Raw genomic sequence first — 24,519 nt, forward strand, 5'->3', positions numbered from 1 at the left:
AGTTGGTTATCTCCTGTACATAATTCTGTTGTTAGAAAATAAATGTCTCCCACTGCAGCCCAGCACACATCAGCGTGTGCTAGTGGTCTACTGACAGGTAAGAGGGAGGAGGTGCGGCATCGGACCCAGGCCCCCACTATGCCCCTCCGACAAGCCCGGGCCCCGGTCATTAGTACCCGCACCCCAACCCCTCACGGTACCCCTTGTGTGTATGTGAGCCCCCCTGGAGGCAGCTGCAGGGAGAACTACATCTCCCAGCAGCCCCTCGACTGGCAGCAGCTCCCTCCCCATTGCAAAGATGGAGGAGAGATGACTGGGAGCTGTGGAAACCACCGGAGACCAACGGACCAGTAAGTTAGGGGTTTTTTACATATATTTCAGTACTTAATAACAGAACATTTTCTTTACATTATGTAGTGCCTTTAATTATTTTATTTCAGATTTACTGAGGTGATGTCAGGTAATAGAGTTTATTAGATATTTTGGATTTTAGGTGCATATTTATTAATTATCAAGTTTTAGACTCAATTATAATTTATTGCCTGTTTACATAGTGGCAATAAGAAATGAGAGATTGGCGCTATGTATCTACAAACACATCCAGGGACAGGGGCTCCGAAAGTTAAGTGATTGCTGATGAGATCACTCTTGTTCTTCATGTGCCGTCTGCACTACTGTGCATGTACGGTCAGCAGACCACGCATGCACAAGTGGTCATAACAGGGTTCCTATGGATTCCTCTCCTTGTAAGGTTTGCATTAAGTAGCCCATTGGCTATAATGGCTACTGGGGAAGAGCTGTGGAATGCTTTTCATTGCGGAGCTTGGTAAATCTCAGAAATAGCAGCTCTCCCTTCTGCTGTCCTCTCTGAGCTCACCTTAAGGCACCCACAGTACAGTTTGACAGGTGTACCGCCCAAGTCAAACTCCCAAATGGAGGTTGTTATTGCTCTAGATACATTCAGGGCATACTGTCAATTTGACAATACATTTTTGTGGGATATCTCGCAAATGTACTTTGTTAAATAGGCCCCTTAGCTTAGTGTTGGTGGAACATTCATCTCAATATTTATTTCTTCTATTTAACAGTTGATTGCATGCTTTGCTTTAAGCACTTTCCACAAACAGATTACTTCAAGACACTTTTTGTTGTTGTTTTGAAGTCAACTTCATTATTTTGTTATAAACCATTTCTACTTGATGTTTTTCTGTTTCTTTTTAGTGCTTGTTTAAACAATGCTTATGGTAATCTCAACATCACAAATGGGAGCATTGCAGCAGTGCAAGAATATTCTGAATATGAAGACTATGAAATCACAACTCTGTGGGCAATAACCACACTCAGCTGTATAATTGTCGCTTTTGTGTTCTCCAAAGGAAAACCGTTCAGGAAACCTATATATACAAACTGTAAGTATATTTTTCTAGAAATCAAATAGTATTCCTAATATTGTTTTAACACTTGTCAAAGAGAAAAATACAAAGGGGATGTTGCAGAGTGGAGTTTACACCCGTTCACAGAACGTATCTCTCCGATGCCAATCATATGCATATAAAGATAGGTGTCAGCACTAATTGTGATACTGTATCTCAGATACCAAAGTAGTATAGACATATAAATCTGAAGAAAAAGTCAAGTACCGAGAGTGAAACAAAAATGCATATTTAATAAAAACATATAAAACAACAAAAACTGTACCAAAGCTTTATATGTTATGTATGCAGGGCCAGTGCTAGGTTTCTCGGCACCCTAGGCAAAAACTCAGCCTACAAGCCCCCCCCCCATATGCACTCTAAGGAGGTCACGTAATTGTATAGAACTGTTAAAATGTATATAATGATTTTAAAAAAAGTATGAAATAGAGGCTATGGAAGATAATTTTGATAAAATGGTTCAGTTACAATCTAATTATCCTTTGAAAGATATGAATATTCTAATATAGCAATTAAAGATTATGCAGGATACATAGGAGGCCAATGCAAAGTACTTTGTTATATACACAGGGAGCCAGCATCTGATCCTGTATACATGTACAACACAGGAGTGAATAAAGCAGCTGGATATGGTGGAAACATCATATAGTGTACAGACATATAGTGTGAGTGACTAGAAATATATACAGTTAAAGCACCAGACAAAGAGAGACAGGACAGTCAGGTAGCAGAAGGGAATAGTCCTGCTGCTGCCACTGCTGGGGGAGACGGTTACTGTGGGGGCGGATGCTGCAGGGGCAGAAAGGGAACTGATAATGCCATCAGGTGCTGTGGCATAGTGTATACTCACTGCTGGGGGAGATAGGGGCTGAGCAGCAGGCTCAGGGTTTCAGTGATTAGAATGCTGATGAAGAATTGTGACAAACACTCAGCTGCTGTTGGGAGAGCTCCTCATCACTAATGTCACTGGTGTCTGCCTGGGCGGGGATGGTGCTTGGGCAGGAGGAGGAAATACTTCACACTGCTGACTACTACTGCAGCTGGGACCTGGGCATCCACAAACATGGATCACTGGCTGCACAGCATTGAGCAGGTAATCAGCGGCTGATTACACTACAGGAGAAGGGGGAGGGGGCGGAGCACGCGGGGAAGGCAGCAGCACTGTGCCTGCTGTAATGTATATTAATAGCGTTGCGTCCGGCAGAGGAGCCTGCGTGCCGCTACCATTATGCATTGCATCGGTGGACACAGCAGCAGCATGCAGGGAGAGCGCCTCTCCCTGCAATGCATGCTTTTGAGGAGTATGTTGCGCCGGCACTGTGCCCCGCTGACAGCACAGGCAGCCAAACGCAGAGACCTCACTCTGGCAGTGGCAGTGAGGTTTGTGAGGTGACTCAGAGATTGGACAGCGCCTGATTAGACCCGCGATCGCCACTAGCATTATTAAAAATAATGATGTCCGAGACATCTTTAATTTTTTTGTTTGACTCAGTGCCGCCCTCCAGTGGCCGGCGCCTCTGGGCAGCTGCCTAATGGTGGCGCCAGCCCTGTATGTATGCCAGTCAGATTACTGACATACTATGTAAAATACTATTCAGCAACTTGTATGATTGTTTGATCCTGTGACTTTTCCTTTACGCATTTGGTATTTGGTTTAGTGTATGTTTTTATTAAATATACATGTTTAATGTTTCACTCATGTTAGTTGACCTAGCTTTTTTTTTTTAACATATAATTATGTGTAAATAACACATTGGTATCTGAGATATCACAATTAGCATTGACATTTACCTTTGTGCTGTTTTTGTAGTACACCTAGGTTTTCACCTGCTCTTGTGCTTTAGAATGGCATATTTACTTATGACAGAGGAGGTGTATCTCTCACTCTCATGTAAGCAAAGTTCAGAGAGGGCATTTCGATGGACCTACGGGATATGCAGGGTTGCCAAATAGCATTTCTTAATGAAAAACTTGCACACAAACATTGCATATTTCTAGATGCATTCTGATTGGCAACAGTAGCAGAGCCAGCCCTAAGTGCATTCCATGGGTCTGCAGCTCTCCCCCACCACCGCCGCTCTCCGGTCTGGCATCGTAGCGGTCAGGTGGGAGCCTGGTCAGAATGAGCTTCTGCACAGAAGCTCATTCTGACTACAAAGGACAAGGAAGACGGGCACTGCAGCTGGAGGCCAGGGATGCTGTGCCATCATGCTTTGCAGAGCAGAGCCGGCTCCGCCTCAATGTTTGCTACCCGGCGCCCATCGGACCAGGCATCGAAGGCAGACACCACTTCACCAGGTAACTGCACAGCCCAGGAGTCAGGCTGGGAGAGTGGGGCATCGCTGGGCCATTCACATGTACATATATGTCCAGTGTCATATATGTACATGTGACACTTGTGTCATCTAGGCTGAGGGACACTGGACCATGGGATTGTTGGGTTGGGGCTGGAGCAGGCACTTAATGACACTGTAGCTTTAATCCTAGCTCCTCCCCCCTGCAATCCCATAAATCCAGTCGTCTTTAAGAGCCTGAGGAGCAGGGCACGTTTGGATGGGCTGCTACGCAGCCCTTGTAAGGTACCTTATCTATTCGACCGAGTGACTTCCTCAGTTGTTTTTCGTGCCTGGTCTTCTGGGCCTGGGAGGGATGACGCTGCAGGTCTTTCTCTCGCGCGGTCGATCCGCAGTGCCCTTGTCAGTGGCAACTCAGATAAGCTGGTTGCACGGCACTTTTATGAGGCTCATCATTCACTGGCTACCCTGAAGTGCATGATAATCAATTGGGTACCACCCCTGAAGAGGGGGGGTGATCGGTCAAAGTCGCTATTCCAAAGAGAAGCCATGTGGATTCACAATTAGACACAGTCTGGCCGTGTGGCCTGAATGATTCTATTCATGTGGGAATTTTTTTACATTAGTCATAATAAGCGGTGCATCACCATTTGAATCTTTTCTTGCCTTTTCAGTATTCTATTTTTTTATATATTTAAAATGTTTTAAATTTATTGTATTTAAATTTTTTCATTTATTATATATTTTTTTATTGTATTTTATTTTTTGGTGTGGTGGTTTTTCTATTTCCTATATGTTCTGTGTTCTTCAGGAACACACATAGGCCCTCATTCAGAGCCACTCGCTATTTGCGGTCGTTCGTTCTAAAACAAGGTGTGGCTATTCAAATGAACCGTTCGCTGTTTGCGGTCTGTTCACGCCTCTATGTCTGAACGAGCGAGCAAAACTTGCGTTAGTTTTTTGGAAAAATACGCCCCCTGGCCGCTCGCATCCTACGTCATGTCCGCTATTTATTAGATTAATCGAGTACATCAACAAGGGTATGAGCTGCTCGCTATTCTTGTGGTTGGTGTTTGCTACCACAATTTTGCGAGCAGTTCTGACTCTAAAATAACCCAGTGACGTGGTCAATGACACTACTGTTTTAAATATGCACACCCATAAAACGCCCGTTTTGACCTTTAAGCACGCCTGCGTTCTGATTTCCACTCCCCATTTTCAAGCACCTTCCCCTGTTACCACCCACATACGCCTCTTTCTGTCACTCAAAATAGCAGGCATTCGCTATTTTGCGAGCACATGAATTTCGGCCGCACTGACTGGTTAGCGCATGCGTATAACGATCCGTACGCATGCGCATTTGGGCTAACATCGCTCGGAACGAACAAGCGGCCGCTTACGAGCGGCTCTGAATCAGGCCCATAGTCAGTGACATTGAGTGTACACACTAGACGATGTTCCCGTCCGGATCGTCTTGTGTGTACTGGCCATTAAACACAAATACATAAATATTTATAATGTGTGTATATATATCATATATAATATATAAACACTCATGCTGGATACACACTGGCCAACACATCGGCCGTTCAATTGAAGTCAATTTGCAGACATATCGCTTTACAGCCGATGGCAGATATATTTGCTCATCGTGCTGTGTGTACAGGCGGTCAGCCGACCACCTGTACACTTGTTGCAGAAACCAGCAAGGAAGGGGTCGCGATGCGACCCACGGCCATGGGGACCGCAGAAGATGGTTGTTCACTGTTTATGAAGAACCATAATCTGCAGATATATCTGCAGATCCAACTGCAGATATAATTTAATATTGGTGGTGGGATTATCTGCTAGGGGGCACCAGCCAAAATGTTGCCTAGGGCACCAAATTGGCTAGGGCCAGATCTGGACAGTAGTAAATACGCTCCAGTAACAATGGACACACAACACAGACACTTATGTCCCACTTGTGTGTACTGTTTTATTTTATAAACAACAAATTAATTTGCTGTCAGGCATCAATTATACTACAGAACCTTTATAGCACAGCAGAAACAATCTCCCTATTGCATTCACAAAATACAAAACATATATTGCTTAAACATGCGCACAGAAGCATAATATATGCCCAGATGACAAAAAAGGCACCGGTCAAGCAGAGCAATTACACAAAACATGCCCTTAATATATTTGGCCTACATTACCCGCACTACCCCGTTCTCCCTGAAGCACACACTGCAGGCATAAGTACAACTGGTGTAGTACATACTAAGGGAAGCAATCGGGAAGCCGACTGCCTATATACCGGCAGCCGGCCTCCTGACTGTCTTATCCCGGTAAGGGTGAAATGCCCGCATTTCCCCGACGCCGGGAGACCGGCGCCCGGCATCACGATCGTAGTGATGCCGGGAGCCGCGAGCGGACAGCCGCGGGGGAGGAGGGTTAGGTTTAGGGCTCCCGGGGGGACTTAGGGTTAGGCACCCCCCCGGGAGGGTTAGGCTAGGGGGAGGGAGGGTTAGGCACCCCCGGGGGGGACTTAGGGTTAGGCACCCCCCCAGGGAACTTAGGTTTAGGTAGCGTGGAAGGGGGTGGTTAGGGTTAGGCACTTAGAGGGGGGATTAGGCACTTGGGGGAGTGAGTTAGGGTTAGGCACCCCTAAGGAGGGTTAGGTTAGTGGATACTTACCTATCCACGATCGGGATTTCCAGCGCTGTCGGGCTTCCGCTGCGTCGCACTCTGCTCCTGTCGGGCTGCCGCTGACGGGAATCGGCCGGGGCCGGCGGTATTTCACACCCATTCCCATACTAAGGATACTTAATTTGAACCTCTATACGCTCCTACCTATACCTTCTAAAACCTGCCTATAAACCTCTAAAATTGACGCTATTTGCGTACGCAGTCATACCGTAAAATAAAGACTTTAGACCTTGAACATGTGTTTCCAAAGCACAAAGTATTATTCAAGTAAAGTACAGTCAGTTACACGCTGTGATCTAAGTACAATTTAGCGCAAAGAATTATACAGACCCAAGATGGTTATACATACGCACGTGCTCTGGACCAGATACCGGCATCAGCAAGAAACCTCCGTCAATCAGCAAGAAGACTCCAGACTGGGGTCACTACACACACATTTATACCCTTACAGAAACAGACAACACAATAGAGAGGTTTGTTGCTGATCCCATTGGATCCCCATCACGGTGCGTTTGTTACAGGGCATTTAACAGGTTGATTCAAATGGACACAGGTCAGCCTCCGACAGCCTATTGTCTCCTCTATTCCCCCTGCGTGCAAATCTAGGCTGTTGGTTTCACAAAATACATTTTGGTGCTTTATATCTCTATGGTCCATAAGTTGAGAATGCATGTTGCGATCTTCACACCGATGATACCGGAAAGCTGTTGAGAAAGTGCAGATCAGTATAATTCCAAACACTGCTTACTTATCACGTATTAAACCTTAGATACCAAAATAGCCTTTATTTTACAGCATTTGTAATAAATGGATAAAACTTGAATCTTATACTTTAAAGCTATGGAATCTTTTATGTGGGTGTGCATTGTGTAAGTATTAGGGGTTTGGGAAAAGACGCTAGTTAGGTTTATTTGATTTGGGGCAGATGTGCACGCATGCAGCTAATAAACAGCGTTCGCATGCAGGATATTGTGCATTCGCTAATGTGCGTCATGTTAACAGTGCAACTGTGCGTAATGTGCAGTGTTTATGCATGATGGAATGAATATATATATATATATATCTCAATCATTTTTAAACTGCAATGCAATGTTTTATTAGTAATGAGATTCACTCTCAAACAGGGTGGAGACCCCCAACCGTGCTGGTGCCAGCCTGTCTGTGAGTTTAAAAGAGCATATTTCTTACCATTGTTCATTCAGTCAAATTCAAGTGTATGGCCATATTACAATTGCCAGAGCTACACCTGTCCACAGGTGGGGTCTCTCCCTTTATATGCAAAAGCACCCACAGTTCCTGGTGTATTGTCTTTTTCTATTTACTTTTCTCAGGAGGCTGTTTCTCTAGTTGTTTTGGTATTTCTCTATGCAAGGTTGTCCCCAGTACCAAAAACATTGCCATCTGTACTTAGCTCGTGAGTTGTAACTTAAAATGGTGTCGTGCAGATTCTTATTTTTAAGATGGAGTCTGGTTTCCATTCGCAAGATGGCGTCGCTCCAAGCTAATTTTACACTGATTCTGTCTCAGCCACTAAACCAGCTTCAACAATACTCTGCATTAACCTCATTATGTCTATACAAGATAGACAAGATCACCTCTGTCTTTGTATGTTTTTAAATAATGTTTTATTTTGTTGTATAATGCATTTTGTAAAAAAAATATTGCATTTAGTGAGATCTCAACAAATACAGTAACTAGAATAGAATACAGTTGAATACAGTTTTTCGATAGATTGAATGTATTGAAGTGCTGGGAAGGAACATAGGGTTAGATTTACTAAGGAGCTGCTTGTGCAAGGCCATGATTTTCAGTGGTTTTGATCCCAAGGGCCAAATGTAATAGGGTGTGAGTTTAGAAAAGTGAGAGTTTCTGACACTTTTTAAACTTTGCCAATGTAATAGAGTCCAAAAACAAAGTAACAGAGCGAACTTACATGTTTTTTTAGACTTCAAAAACTCTCAAGATTTAAAATCTCATTCAGATGTTTTCCCATTTTGAAGATAAAACTCAACCAATGTGAGAGTTTACTGCTAAACTCTCACATTTTCTAAACTCTCCCCCTATTACATTTGGCCCCAAAAGTTAAAACGGCAATAATATTAAATGTAAATCAGGTCTTGTGTTTTGCATTTAATAAACAAGATGTAAATATTCTGCACAAAACAAGCAGTTCATTTTGCTAAGGCTTCTGGTCTTTCTTTAAACAATGGCCCTCATTCAGAGCCGTACGCTCTGAGCAGAGCGCACGCTCTGAATGAGGGCCGCCCTCCATAAAAATGGAGCGTCCTCCTGGACGCTCGTATAGCTGTGGGTCACCACCCACAGCCTATACGAGCGTGCAGTTTGATGGCCGCGATGGTCTTGACCATCGCGACCATCGAAACTGCGAGCCGGAGCCTGCGGTTGAGGTTCTCAACCGCAAGCTCCGGAGTGATTTTGGCTCTATCAGAGACAAAATCACTCCCACTGACATCACTAGTGATGTCAGTGGGCCGGCTTCTGACAGGAGGCGTTCCCGTGGGAACGCCCCGTCAGGGAGGCACGCCCACCAAAGGGGACGTGCTGTCAATCAACATCGACAGCACGCCCCCTTTGATCAGACACAATGAGCGAAGGAAAGTCTGGCGCATGCGCACGACGGAGCTCCCTCCGTCGTGCGCATGCTCAGTGCAGAACATCGACCCACTTGCGAGCGGACAGCCGCTCGCGAGTGGGTCTGAATCAGGGCCAATGACCCATAATTGCAGTAGTTATATCTATGGGCTGATTCAGAGGTGGATACAGTGTAGATATTGGATGCAAGTGGCTGATGCATATGTGTCTGAGGGGCCCTGTGTATGCATCCCAGGGAACGCAGAGAGGTGGAATTTAAATTGGCCTATCTGAGTGACAGGGGAGTGGCTAGCCAGACGCGGATATGTCGCAGGCGTTTTACGGTCAGTAACTGTGACTTTTTCCCCACAGTTGCTCGGATTTTGGTGGCCATGCTCAGACCCATATGCTGACATAATCAGCCTCCATAGGGCTGGTGCAATATTCAATGGTGCAACTGATGTGTCTTTTTACGCAAAGCAGTGGATTAGCGCCGCAGCTGGTGGGCGTTTCTGTATAAATTCCATCAGCTGCAACAATATCATAAAGGCGCAGACGCAATGTGGAAAATATGCGGCCACAGCGGCATCAGTGTCCACCTTCGAATCAAGAGCCCGATTCAGACCCGTTCGCTAGGCTGCGCAGCTGGACGATTTTCATTATCTTTGCATAAATAGAAGATGCAGTGCGCGTGCCGAACCAGTCACTGCGATCGGGAAGCGATCGCATGTTGTACTTACAGTGACAGGATGAGCCGTTTGTGGGTGGTGTCAATGAAAACGGGGGTGTGGTGGTGTGAGCGCAGGCGTGCCTGAGCGTTATGTAATGCCATTGCAGGGGCGTGCATAATTTAGACGAAGCGTAATAGTACACGTCACCTGGCTGTGTTACACACTGTAACGATCGCAGTGCTTGTGGTAGGGAATGGTCAACCACAAATGCTGCGAATGGCTCCGATGGTACTCAATGCTACTGAAAGTTGCATACACTTCTTGGAGATGACATGTGTTACTAAGCGAAAGTGGGCGTCCTAGGGCTGACTGGTGGGTGTCTTACATACAGACTGTAATCGCACTCTAAGAAATAGTGGGCGTACTAATGTCTTGCCGTGCGATCGCAGGATTTGCATACTTTAGCAGCTTACGGTTGCGTGCGCACGCATCTAGCGAGCGGGTCTGAATCAGGTCCTAAGCTCCTAGTGTGTTATATATTTTATTACACAATATGAATGGCATATATCCCAGTTATGCAGATGTATAACTATAAACTTATAAATTCTTATTACTGACTTACAGGTAATCGCAACTTAAAAAAGTGTTAAGCTTATTAAAATATGAGATATTATTTAGCTGTAGTTGCTTTTAATGCAGCATTATCCTAATCCTCTAGTCCTAGAACACCAACAGTTCAGTGTTTCACTCTTCTTTCCTACCTTCACTTGCCTAATACAAGTAAATAGTGGTGTTGCTAATGTCCCTTGTCCACGAAAGTCCCATTTATTCATATTCACCTTGGGAGAGCTGGGCACTATCGTGCAGTTACCATTTTGATCCCACTGTAGTAGTTTGTTTGCAAGAGTCAAAAATCCTGTTCAAATGTGTCTCCTCCAAACAATTGCATAAGAAACAATCTCATAATTTACTGACGTTCTCATGAGTCAACTAACTGTTTCACAATGCTTGTTTTATGCAGTTGTGTGAAATACACTGTAGAGCTATAAACATTTATATAATATTATACTGACTGTATTGTTTTTATATACACAGATATTTTTGTCTGTTTGCTGCCAATACAACTATCTTTGTGTCTCTTCATCATCTTCGCTGATATTGAACGTTTATACAGAGCACTACAAGTAAGTGTTACAATCATTAACAATGGCCGGATTTATGTGTTGTTTGTTTCCCACATCGCATTACATCATCAGGATTGGAATTGGTAATGTTTCCAGTATGGAGTAGCAGCACATAATTTTGTAATTTGTTTATTTCACAGGTTCTCAAACTCGGTCATTAGAACCCCTAACAGTTCATGTTTTCCATGTCTCCTCACAGAATCACAAGTGAAATAATTAGCTCCACTTGTGGATATCTTAAAGTGTCAGTGAGTAATGAATACACCTGTGCACCTGCTGGGTGACCTGGAAAACGTGACCTGTTTGGGTTCCTGAGGACCAACTTTTAGAACCACTGGTTTAATTATATTATGTTTACTAAATGGGAGGGGGGTTGCAAAGGATTTAGTATAAATTTGCAGATAAAGCATAATGATGCATGGCGCAGGTCACTCGTATCAGATGTATTTTGCCTTGTGTGCTTTTTACCCAAATTTGCTAAATTTTCCTTAATTTTGCTACTTTTACTCCGTTCTGCTACTTTTTTCTCAATTTTGAATCTTATTTCGCTTATAGTGTACTAAATACTTAGAATTACAGTTTTGGTGCAACAAAGCTGCAAAGTACAGCTATTTGGTGTGTTTTAAGGATAGATGTATGTGGACACATCTGTATTAAATGATGCTAAGATGTTTGCCTTTTGCCCCCACCCCTCTCCTGTGTCCTATAACCTGCATTGCTCCTCCACTCCCCCATGTGCCATTTCTCTAATGTCTCCAATGTTCCTGTATCTCTCTCATCTCTCATTTGTGTGTTTACATTTTCCTCCATTTAAGCCCTCCCATGTAACCCCTTCTCTCACTGCCCAGCTGCTCTCCTTTGGGCCTCATCGCCTTTTTCTCTCACTCATTCCCTTCTAATCTCTAATGTTGATGCTCCTAGGTTTCTCTCTCACTAGTATGATCAGGTGCAATAGATAGTAATATGCCAACAGAGCTTGATAGAAACTGTCCATAGGGGATATTCTGAACAGAAAAACATCTCAATACACAAAGTAATTACAAAATTGGCAAAATATTACATTGGCCCATTTTTCCCTTTTAGTTTTTAAATAAGACATTCATAGGTGTGAATATGACTAGTTTACAAAGCTATTATGTAAGGGATATGAGGTTATTTTAATGTAAAAACTAATAAGGATTAAAAAAAATAGTAAAACAGTTTCTGTTAATATTTAGAACAATTCTTAATATTTGTAACATATATATATTTTGAAGTAAAAATGTAAACTTGCTGCTTACACTTGTGTGGAACAAACAAGACCTGAAAGCCCAGTGGCCATATAAAAGGGGTCTCTATTTCTGCCTTGGACAGATCATTGGGAAGTCTGGGCCTGATTCAGACCCGGTCGCAAGCGCTGAGCGCTCGCAACTGGGTCGATGGTGGCCCACAGCGCATGTGCACGACGGAGCCGGCTCCGTCGAGCGCATGCGCGAGACCCGGCTAGCGACGGGCAATCCGTCGCTCCGGGTCACGCACCAAAGGGGGTGAGCTGTCGATGTTAGGTGACAGCTCGTCCCCTTTGGTGGGTGGGCCGGGGGGGGTGGCTGCCCAAACGGAGGCGTTCCCATGAGAATGCCTGCCGTTTGGGGGCGGCCCCACTGACTTCATGAGTGATGTCAGTGGGAGAGCTTCTGGCGCTATTAGAGCCAGAAGCTCTCTGGGGCTTGCGGCCACGAGACCCTACCACAAGGGTCTCGTCGCAAGCCCGATGGTCGCGATGGTCTTGACCATCGCGACCATCATCATGGCCGCTCGCAATAGCTGTGGGTGGTCACCTACAGCTATGCGAGCGGCCAAGTGGCCGATCCAAAAAAAAAAGCCCGGCCCTGATTCAGAGCGAGCGCTCTGTCAGAGCATCCGGCTCTGAATCAGGCCCTCTGTTCCAGCAGCTCTCAGACACATGTCCCATTTGTTGTCTTGTTTACCTGTCTTGAACAACAAGCATGTGGCCTACATTTCCCAGCCATGACCAAATGTAGCTTTCCCGTTTAAAAAGTTCAAGTGGGGAACTAGCAGGTCTTAGTATACATGCTATAAGTCTTGGTATATTTTTTTATCATAATCTTTGGGATGCACCTAATGCACAACATGAGGAGCGAGTTGTGAGTATAAGCTTTTCCATTTTATTAATGAGACAGCTGAAAAAGCAAATGTGGTTGATAGCAGTCCTCTCCCTTTGTGCAAAACGTTCCTTCCAGGTTGTTTTGACGGGGATTTTAAAACCAAACACTTTTGCTTAATTAACTTGTGAGCACACTGTAATTGGTCATTCCTATAGCTCTATGGAAATCTCCTCTAATTCAATCAGTGCATGAAAAAGTAAACTGAAGTGTAAGAGAGATGACTTTTCAGTGATATGACATTTGAGCCGGTTGTATATGGAACATTCTACTGAATCTTCACTGGTGTCTTTTGATGCATTTGGAAAATGCTGTCCTAAAACTGTATAACTTTGCCACAGAGAACGTGCTGATCTAGTGCTAGTACAGGTGTGCCCTGCTACATGTTTGCTGCGTACGCAGCGAGGCGTGTGCCCATAAGCAGATATGGGCACTGCGTTCACACCCGCGCGTCCATTGGAATGCATGGCTCAATCGCACCATAGCGTACCGTAGAGTATGCTGCTGCGGGTAATCGTGTGACGCAATGTGTGCGCACTTTTGTAGCGCGATCGGCAAAGACGTAGCGGGACACACCTGTAGGTACACAATGAGCTCCTACTATATATTGTAGGTCCAACAGCATTTCATCATAGACACAATAAGTTTTGCTTGGTTTTTGGGGGGTAGTAGAATACAAACTATAACATTTATCTAACAATGACATAATATGCATTTATTTATAAGGCAAACTTTTCCATTGCTTTTATCAGAAAAGGGGCTATTACCACAATTTATATGGTTACCGCAGAGAAATCAATGAAACTGTATATCATGTGGTCCCTTTAATTGCAGAGCTGATTGCGACACTACAATAGATAATGGGAACAGCTATCTGTGCAATTTAGAAAACTGTGATAAGCTATGCGTATGCAGTGGGCAATATCCACAGATACAGGCAGAGATGGACTGGAACTGTAGATCAGCCCTGGCAGTCTCCCCTGCAGAGTGGTGCACCGGAGGGGGGGTGGAGGTCAGTGACACCTCAGAAGTCCAGAAGGTGACCTCCACCCTGTGCAGCGGCAGCAGGCTGGTCCTGGATATAGGCAATAAACAAATTGACATAGGTACCAGTGGAGGACTTCTCACTAGGCACATGAACCCCCCACATCAATGCAGCTGCTGATCTTTTTTATGCAGCAATACCAGCAGGGAGATGTGAGTAGAGGGATCATGATTGGCAACTTGTGTGTGCACAGAGATTGGGACTGGATCCTGGAGACTTCCATCATGAAGGGGGTGGAGCGAGAGCCGTCCAGTAACTGTGACAAATGGCTCTGAATAAAGACAGCTGGCTCTGGCTCCGCCACCGTCATGACGGTCATGAAGCTGAAGACTCCGGGACCCAGCAAGTAACTCCAACCTCTCCACACTACATAAAAAAGGATCATAAAAAGGATATACTAAATAAAAAAGGATAATCAGTTGCACTGATGTAAGGATGGGGGCAGTGACTAATAATGTTGTACCTAGGGGCGGCCTGACCCTAAAATCCGCCACTGATAGGTTCATAATTATAACCTGCAAAATGCATAATTACATTAAAGAGAGAATGCTTACAGCTTACAATCTAAAGAGCAATGGGAGGATACAGAGAGGGCATGGGAGGCAGACAAGTGAGGTGCAACATTTGGAGAATTAGGATGAATAGCGATAGGCTTCAGTGAAATGGCTCATAGGGCAGCTTTAGAGGCTTTGAGGGAAGGCAAAAGTCTGATTGATCGAGAGAGTGCATTCCAAAATATGGGTCCAGCGTGGGAGAAATGTGAAGGTGGGAGTGAGAGAAAGGGATTAGGGAGGAGAGGAAGCGGTCACTGACTGAACAGAGCAGGTGAGAAGGAGTGTGAGTGGATATGAGGTTTGATATATAGGGGCTTGAATGGTTGAGGGCATTCTAAGTGAGTGAGAGGAGTTTGATTTTGTGTGGCAGAGGAACTCAGTGGAAAGTCTGACAGAGGAGATCAGCAGGAGGTGGAGCAGTGAGTTGAGAATGGATTCAAATGCGGTGAGGTGAAAGAGGGCTAGGTCAGAGGGGAAAAGGTTACAGTAACCAATGTGGGAGATGATAAGAGCATGGATGAGGAATACCTTCCAGGATGAGAAAGGGCTGAATCCTGGAAATGTTAAGGAGATGAAAGTGGCAGGAACTTAATGTGGGGGCGCATGAGAGCACTGAGTCAAGGATGACACCCACACAGCATATTTGTGATATGGAGGTGGGGGATGTGTTGTGGACAGAGATAAATGGGTGGAGGAGAGAGGACTTTGGAGGGGAAAAAAACAACGAGTTTGGTTTTAGAGATGTTCAGTTTCAGGTAATGTTGTGACATCCAAGAGGAGATGACCAATTGATTAATTGCTAGAAACAAGTTACAATTGTCTATCAATTAGCATCTTAAAAAACTGATGCAAAAACACAATAATATATATTAGATAATTAGATATGCGATACAGATATAGATAGTGAAGTATAATTGCATGATGTTTGTTATAGAGAATTACAGTATGCTTTCCTCTATTTCCAGCTTGTCTGCACTCCCACCGTTTGGAGGGTGGCCATTCTCATTTTGGGGATCATTTTCTTCCTTGTGTCTTTCACTGTAGAGGTAAGATAACATACAATGGGTATGTAGTGCTAAGCCCTGTCTTTAACATGATTTTTTTAATACCAAAATTTTTTTATCGGTTACCTAATCAAACACCTGACTGTGTAATTTTGCGCAACTTTTTTGCATATATTCACCCATTATAGAACATTTCACGCCACATTTTCACATCACCATACAGTACATCTGATCTAATTGACAATAAATGTTGCCAGGTCTCACTTTCTGTGCATTGATAACACTCCTTACTTCACAGAGGGAGCGATTTTGTATCATAGGGTTAATTTTAACAATGCACAACATTCCCGAAAATAACCATAACAGCACACCACTCACAGAGCATCTAGAAAACAGGTTAAGGAGACCGTCTGACCATGAATTAGGGAGGGTAAATGACCTGTGTGGTAAGAATGCGCAAATGGTCTTTACTTTCTGGATTGCCCTCGGATGGTGTAATGGATAGCATTACTGCCTCATAGCACTGCGGCCTTGGGTACGGCACACAACAAGGCCCTGTGTGGAGTTTGTATATTCTCCCTGTGGTTGTGTGAGTTTTCTCCATTTATCTGGTTTCCTTCCACACTTCAACAATATACTGGTAGGTTAATTGGGTCCTGATAAACAAAGTAACCTTTGTGTGTATGTGTGTGTACATGTGATAGGGAACATAGATTGTAAGCTCCGCAGGGGCAGGGACTGATGTAAAGGGCTAAATAATCTCTGTAAAGAGCTATGGAATATGTGTGCGCTATATAAATAACTGGTAATAAATATACCAATATAAAACCTCATCAGCGCAATACAGAGTACAGTAATTTAAATGTAGCAGCAGCAACCTTATTCAGTTCAGAGCTAATAAAAAGATAAGGGAGCGTCCATAGTGTGTTAACCTTTAAATACAATTAACATATAAATAAAGCCAATAGGACCAGTACATTGATATAGAGCAATATATGTTTATCTCAGATAGTGAAATGACTGTAGGCTTGAGGATCTTGAAAACTGATCAAAGATAAACTTCCATAGTGTGATAATAATGTACATCCAGTCTAATAATGCTTAATAGACATCGAAGTCTATTGGATGAAACATGTAGGGCAGCGTCCCACATAATCGTCCTTTCCACAGGAGAGATCCTTTGCAGACGTATGGCAGACTAATTCCCAGTGATAGGAGATCCGATTCCGGTGACCCAATGCTTTCAGCGATACTAGTTATGTCACACATCGGGGTCTCAGCCCCACTTATCATTTCATAGCAAATACTCTGTATTCTCCAAAGTGCCTTTTTCCCAGCAAGTATTCTGCGTTCTCTATAGTGTGTGTTTCACAGCAAGTACTCTGCATTCTTCCAAGTGCCTGTTTTACAGCAAGTATTCTGTATTCTTTAGTGTGCCTGATTCTCAGTAAGAGTTCTGTACATCTAGCCTCAATACACCACGTAGCGTGACTTGCCTGGTGTGAGTGAGCCCCAAGTCCTGTGCTACTCTGCTAGCACTGAGCCTCCTTTTTTGACGAAAATGTGTCTAAGTAGTAATGTGATGCAACTAGCACACACCAGCAGACTGTGATATGCAACACTTGTATATCTGCATGCACCTGTCTGTACATGAAGCACAAGGGAACTTGGAATGAAGAAAGCTGTGTGACTGCAGAAAATATGTGTAAGAACACATCTGTATTTTCCAAAGTTCCTGATTCTCAGCAAGTGATTCACTTAAACAAAGTGACTGTTTCTCTGCAAGCACCATTATATCAGATCCATCTGCTAGCATACTCTCTTTGCCGAGGCTAGCTCTGAGTCTAAGGTTCCAGTTCAGTGTATCAGTGTGTAGGTTCCAGGTCTGTGTGCCGTTCCTGCTTGCAGTCCTGAGTTCCTCATTCCTAGAGGTATATTAACTAAAGGTTGATTGCTTCTAATTTATTTTGAGCAGTTTAAAATTGATAAAATCAATCAACATCAATGTTGTGTTTCCGGAGCTAAATCACACATTTGGATTTGTTTTTTTAAGTATTAGTAAATGTGTGATTTAGCCCCAGAAGCAAGGGGGCATGGCTTTTCAGTGGCAATCTTGGGGGCCGTGAGCGCATGTTACGCCCCTGTTCTCGGCACACACAGTGGACTTGCCTTGCCCAGCATTCCGGCAGCTGCTGGGAACAGCCACAGCCTCTCCCTACCTGCCGTGTGGCTGTTCGGTGACACCATCTGATGGGTGACACCAAAATAGAAGAGCAGCTCTGCTATTTTAGTATCACCCCCTCGGATGGTGTCAACTGGTGCGGCCCGCACCCCCTAGTGATGCCAATGTATCAAAGCCAGATTTAGGTTCATGAGGGTTCATGTGGGCATTATCCAAAGGTGCAGCAGTATATAGTGACAGAAATTTTGTATGTTTTGATCAGGGATGTGCGAAAAAAGTAGACAGAGGAGGCAGTGCCTCACCTGCCATACACTTTTTACCCCAGAGTTTTGACTACAAAAATTATTAGAATAATACAAAGAAGATATTTCTAATATTATTTTTGATATCTTTTATTAATTTTTCTTATAATTTGTATAGTAAAACTGTGGAGTATACCTAAGTATGAGAGGAAAGGCTCTGCCTCACGTACATCACTAATCCACACCCCAGGTACATTACTATACTCTCCCCAACCTTCCAGATAATATTAACATACACCCACCTCTACATAACATGTACAAGCACAAAGCCCTGCCCTGATACTTAACTACTTGCAGGAAGCCCTGTGTGCTGCACTTTTCTCACACCAGCTGCCGGGCAGAAGGAGTCTTAACAGGGAAAAGCAGGGGCGATAGAGGGTCTAGGGACTAGAGAAATCGGTGGGAACTTGGGACTTACTAACAGCAGCATAATGGTGGAGGAGCCAATCACAAGCAATGCAGCATTAGTAAAGACTCCAATGCTGAGACTCCAATGAATCCTCATTCCTGCTGAGGGACCTGATTTGTGAGTAGCGCTGCCATGACCCAAATCAATGGTAGTCTAGCACGGGGAGCACACAGTGGTGGGTAAAGGTAGGCCCCTCCAAGTCCTAGGCGGCCTCCTGTATCGCCTTGTCCATAATCCAGCCTTGTGCTCAAATGTGTAGACAGGCAGGCAACTATAGATGTGTCCGAGCGTCAATACGCCATACGGCGTTAGATGCCTGGTGTGACTAAGCCAATCCAAGAGGTTTAGCATACTCATTTTATTTCAACATGAGTGTGTTATTGGCATCGCAGATGCCACAAAACGCCACTCAACATGTACTAGAGACACTCGGCTGCAACTTTAGCCACACAGGAATTCATTTTTTTAACACGAGCAAAGGGATACACAGATGGACCCAATGCCAATACTTACACAGGAGTGGCGGCAAAGAACGCAAGCATGTCGCAACCAGTTTTGTGATGTGTCATAGCCTGTGTCTGTGAACCCTTACTCAGAGAAAGTGGCACCAGCAGTGGCATCACTAGGGGCATGAGGGGTGTGGATCGCACCAGGTGTCGCCCTCCAAGGGGTTAACACCAAAATGCCAGCTCTTCCTCATTGATCTGGAGTCGGGCACTACACTGCGATGTTATTGTGCAGCACCTTGCTCTCAGTCGCTGAGGAGCCAGCAGTGCGTGGAGAGTCTCTGGGGACAACCCAACATCTCTGGAAGTGTTGGGAAAGCCTCCAGAGTGATAAAACACCCCCTCCCTGTGCGGCCAATCACCCTTTTCGGGCAGGGGTCTGACCCCAGTGACGCCAGTTGAACCTCAAATTCATCAGTGTAATCTAGCAGAGCCGCTTTGGAACTTCCAGTTGTTTTTTAGATGCACATTTGAGCAAGAAAGATGCTCGGCACAGTCAAGTTGCCCATGACCTGGTGCACCGAGAGGGACTACAGTACAGTATTCGGTGTGGCTGAAGCCACAGTGTATGAGGACATATCTGTACCTACCAAATTATACCAAATTTGTCAATAAAATGTTTTTATTTAAGCTGCTATGCAAAATTAGATATAACACTGTGCCCACTGAGTACTTTTTAATGAATGTCCTCCCCTGGCCACTTTTCGCCTGAGCCTATATAAACTTCTGCTTCAATCTTTTTCTGAATGTACCTCTGCAGAAATCTACAGCCCTGTGTGCAAATTATATGACACGAATGGTCCAAAGCTAGTTTTGTGTTTCATCACTGACAAAATAAATATTTGACACAAACAGAAATATGCCACAGTGTGGCTGTGGAAGGAAAGTTTTAGGCTGTGGGAGGGGAGAGTTAGGCTGTGGGAGGGGTGGGTTAGGGTTAGGCTGTGGGAGGGGAGGGTTAGGCTGTGGGAGGAAAGGTTTAGTCTGTGGGAGGGGAATGTTAGAAATAGGCTTTAAGAGGAGAGGGTTAGACTGTAGGAGGGTAGGGTTAGGCTGTGAGAGGGGATGTTAGGCTGTGGGAGGGGAGGGTTCGGCTGTGGGAGGGGAGGGTTAGGGTTAGGCTGTGGGAGGGGAGGGTTAGGCTGTGGTAGGAGAGGGTTAGGCTGTGAGAGGGGAGGGTTAGGCTGTGGGAGGGGAGGGTTAGGGTTAGGCTGTGGGAGGGGAGTGTTAGGCTGTGGGAGGGGTGGGTTAGGGTTAGGCTGTGGGAGGGGAGGGTTAGGGTTAGGCTGTGAGAGGTGATGGTTAGGCTGTGGGAGGGGAGGGTTAGGCTGTGGGAGGGTTAGGCTGTGGGAGGGTTAGGCTGTGGGAGGGGAGGGTTAGGCTGTGAGAGGGGAGGGTTAGGCTGTGGGAGGGGAGGGTTAGGCTGTGAGAGGGGATGGTTAGGCTGTGGGAGGGGAGGGTTAGGCTGTGAGAGGGGATGGTTAGACTGTGGGAGGGGAGGGTTAGGCTGTGGGAGGGTTAGGCTGTGGGAGGGGAGGGTTAGGGTTAGGCTGTGGGAGGGTTAGGGTTAGGCTGTGAGAGGAGATGGTTAGGCTGTGGGGGGGAGGGTTACGGTTAGGCTGTGGGAGGGGAGGGTGCACCGAGAGGGACTACAGTACAGTATTCGGGTTGGCTGAAGCCACAGTGTATGAGGACATATCTGTACCTACCAAATTATACCAAATTTGTCAATAAAATGTTTTTATTTAAGCTGCTATGCAAAATTAGATATAACACTGTGCCCACTGAGTACTTTTTAATGAATGTCCTCCCCTGGCCACTTTTCGCCTGAGCCTATATAAACTTCTGCTTCAATCTTTTTCTGAATGTACCTCTGCAGAAATCTACAGCCCTGTGTGCAAATTATATGACACGAATGGTCCAAAGCTGGTTTTGTGTTTCATGACTGACAAAATAAATATTTTACACAAACAGAAATATGCCACAGTGTGGCTGTGGAAGGAAAGGTTTAGGCTGTGGGAGGGGAGGGTTAGGCTGTGGGAGGGGTGGGTTAGGGTTAGGCTGTGGGAGGGGAGGGTTAGGCTGTGAGAGGGGATGGTTAGGCTGTGGGAGGGGAGGGCTAGGGTTAGGCTGTGGTAGGGGAGGGTTAGGCTGTGGGAGGGGTGGGTTAGGCTGTGGGAGGGTTAGGGTTAGGCTGTGAGAGGGGATGGTTAGGCTGTGGGAGGGGTGGGTTAGGGTTAGGCTGTGGGAGGGGAGGGTTAGGGTTAGGCTGTGAGAGGGGATGGTTAGGCTGTGGGAGGGGAGGGTTAGGGTTAGGCTGTGGGAGGGGAGGGTTAGGGTTAGGCTGTGGGAGGGTATGGTTAGATTTAGGCTGTGGGAGGGGAGGGTTAGGCTGTGAGAGGGGATGGTTAGGCTGTGGGAGGGGAGGGTTAGGCTGTGGGATGGTATGGTTAGGGTTAGGCTGTGGGAGGGGAGGGTTAGGCTGTGGGAGGGGTGGGTTAGGGTTAGAATGTGGGAGGGGAGGTTTAGGGTTAGGCTGTGGGGGGGAGGGTTAGGGTTAGGCTGTGGAAGCGAAGGGTTAGGCTGTGGGAGGGGAGGTTAGGGTTAGGCTGTGGGGGAAAGGTTAGCATTAGGGATAGGGGTAGCATACTCACCACAGATGACAACACAGGAAATCCACATTAGCTGACTGTTGTACCACAAGACACTGCCGGAGCCGACCAGGCAGGTAAGACAAGCCACAGTACTACCGGGACTCTTTTGTCAACATTTTAATCATGTTTATAATATCATCAGTGTTTATACGCTTGTGGCGCCATATAAATAAATGATAATAATATGCTAAGCATGTCGACATTCTGCATGTCCACTTTACAACCATGTTGACATGATGAAGAATATTGACAAAACAAACCCAACTCATCTTTTTAAGTTTGTGAGACTGTATCTACATTATAACAACTTTAAATGTAACTTTGGGAAATATTTACTAAAGTGTGGGTTTTTAGAAGTGGAGATGTTGCCCGTAGCAACCAATCAGATTCTACTTAACATATATCTAGCACCTTCTAGAAGATAATAGCTAGAATCTTATTGGTTGCTATGGGCAACATCTCCACTTCTAAAAACTCGCACTTTAGTAAATATACCCCTTTGTATTAATTATTAATGCACAGTATGTTATATACTCGTGACTGGCAGCTTTCCAAATAATTCTTTTTATGCATTTTGGGCCACTCATTGCTTTATCTTCTTTCTTTCTATTTTTCAGGAAGTTATTATTGAGAATAGACGACTTTGGCTGTTTTTAAAAAGATTATTTAATTATCGGTCTCACAGCCAGTACAGAGTATTATATAGAGCACTTCAGAATGATCCCGACTGGCCTCCAGTGGACACAACACGATATGCCAACACAGACAGCAAAGAAAACAATGGGGCTATCTATTGTAATCCATGTTACAAGGAATATTAAAATGGGATAGGTGTATAATGGATTATATGGTTTTACATATGACGATTATCCATGAAGAAAAATAATAGCAGCAAAAATGCTAAATTTTTCATCTGTTGTGACATCACTGCTATTCTGTTACACCTGTTCTTACATCCGTGGAAGAATCAAGTTTTACCATCTTTTACACGTGCTGGGACTGACGCAGAGTAGAATGTATGCCCATTTGCGGAAAGTATCTTGCGTATTTCCTCACTATGCATATACAGTGTACTGTACAGAAAATGCAATATCCGATGCGTTCAGTCAAATCTCCATTTGTGACTGAAGGGGTGTAGCTGGGCCTAATGGACCATTCTCATGCAGGCAATGTTTAGAGAGGGCGAGTAGATGGAATTGTGGACTATGCAGAGTTGGGGCAGGCATCTACAGACATATCTTTTGTACCAAGGATAAGGCTGATGCAGGTATGTGTTGATTATGATGACTGGCATTTTTTATGGAAGTGTACAGATGGGGGTGGTCTGCTGGGAAACATACGTACAACTCTACAAATGGGTTATGTCCACGCCTGCAATGAGGGGGCACTTATGGCCAACTTCCTGTAAACCCTGCATCAGGCCCCCTGTAACTGAATGATGTATGTCCTTGTGTGCCTCAAATGCTGAATTGATATTTTCCTCTGTGCACAAAATAATAAAATGAGCTTTGAGGCAGTGCCAACTTTATAGGGTGTCACAGGGCTTATTCGACATACAAAAGCTGATCTCAACATCACATCAGAGATGACAATATCATTTACTTTTCATGATGTTCCATTTGCTCACAATCGACACGAAGATTCAGTAAGGTGCCTCTAATCTATTTGCCATTTCTAAATACAGAAAAGATTTTTAAAATAAAGAGGGCCCCAGTGTTCCCTTTGGGACATATTTTTTGCTCACAAATATCTTAACCCATGTTACCCATGCAGCCATTATACAGGTGGAGGACATGCAATGCACTAATGCACTGTGATTTTACACACATGCTAAGCACAGCCTCACAACTGGACCTGAGCTATCAAAAACAAGATTCATGTTTTTATAAAACACACACTCATTTCTATCTATGCTTTCCCTAATAAGACATTATGCTTAAAAACAGGTGAAATAGGGTAACAGGTTCAAAGACATAAATCTAGGGATCATTAACTGAAATAATGAGTCTTAGGAGTATATTTACTAAAGTGAGAGTTTTTAAAAGTGGAGATGTTGCCCATAGCAACCAATCAGATCAGGGGCGTCGTAAGAGAGGAGGGGGCCTGTGTGCATTCACCGTGCAGGGCCCCCTCCTCTCTCCCCGGCGGCCGGCAGCCACAGAAACAGTAGACTCTGAGCACAAGAGAGTGCCCAGAGTCTACTGCACATGTGCAGAACGCCGGAAAAAAGGCTGTGGCGGCCATTGTTCTGTGCAGCGTTGACACCCGACACGGGACCACGGACAGATGAGTTGTAAATAATATGGGTGCAGGGTGTGCTTTTCGGGGCCCCCTGGACCCAGGGGCCCATATGCCCCGCACACCCTTCACCCATTATAGATACGCCCCTGAATCAGATTCTACTTAACATTAGACGACTTTTTGAACGACCCAACCAAAAATAGGAGGTTTTGGTCGGATTTTCAGAAAGTCGCCTAATGGATAGCCGGCAATGACCAGTGTTGGGTCCTTGCCGACTCCGACTATCTGTGGAACATGCTTGTCAACCTGACGACGCTCATCAGGTTCCACATGTTCACAGATAGGTCAGGATCCTGCACTGAAAGACGTTCAGTGAATGCCGTTCAGTGCAGGCACCGCACCCGGTGACCTGAAGGACTGAACGCTAGACGTTCAGTTTTTCAGGTCGCCTAATGGATAGGCCCCTTTACTGTCTACATCTAATTTTTCTTCTATACATAGTATAAAATAAAGTCCCTGGTAGGAGTCTAAACTAAAAGCCTTATATAACCTTAACAAAAAAGTTATTGTCATTAGCTAACGCATACCAAAA

General features: G+C 44.8%; 1 protein-coding gene across 1 annotated transcript in view; it reads left to right on the top strand.

The window, feature by feature from the left end:
• The window catches only part of LOC148508308 (putative cation-transporting ATPase 13A4), a 131,808-nt gene extending 108,047 nt beyond the window's left edge, over nucleotides 1-23,761 (top strand). The window contains exons 27-30 of the mRNA XM_088444763.1: nucleotides 1,222-1,409; nucleotides 10,780-10,868; nucleotides 15,595-15,675; nucleotides 22,304-23,761. Coding sequence (XP_088300889.1) covers nucleotides 1,222-1,409; nucleotides 10,780-10,868; nucleotides 15,595-15,675; nucleotides 22,304-22,507 — 562 coding nt within the window. The 3' untranslated portion in view covers nucleotides 22,508-23,761. The remainder of the gene's footprint in view (nucleotides 1-1,221; nucleotides 1,410-10,779; nucleotides 10,869-15,594; nucleotides 15,676-22,303) is intronic.
• Nucleotides 23,762-24,519: the final 758 nt, after the last annotated feature.

This window comes from Taudactylus pleione, unplaced genomic scaffold, assembly GCF_031769625.1.
Source record: "Taudactylus pleione unplaced genomic scaffold, aTauple2 ptg000372l, whole genome shotgun sequence".
Lineage (NCBI taxonomy): Eukaryota > Metazoa > Chordata > Amphibia > Anura > Myobatrachidae > Taudactylus > Taudactylus pleione.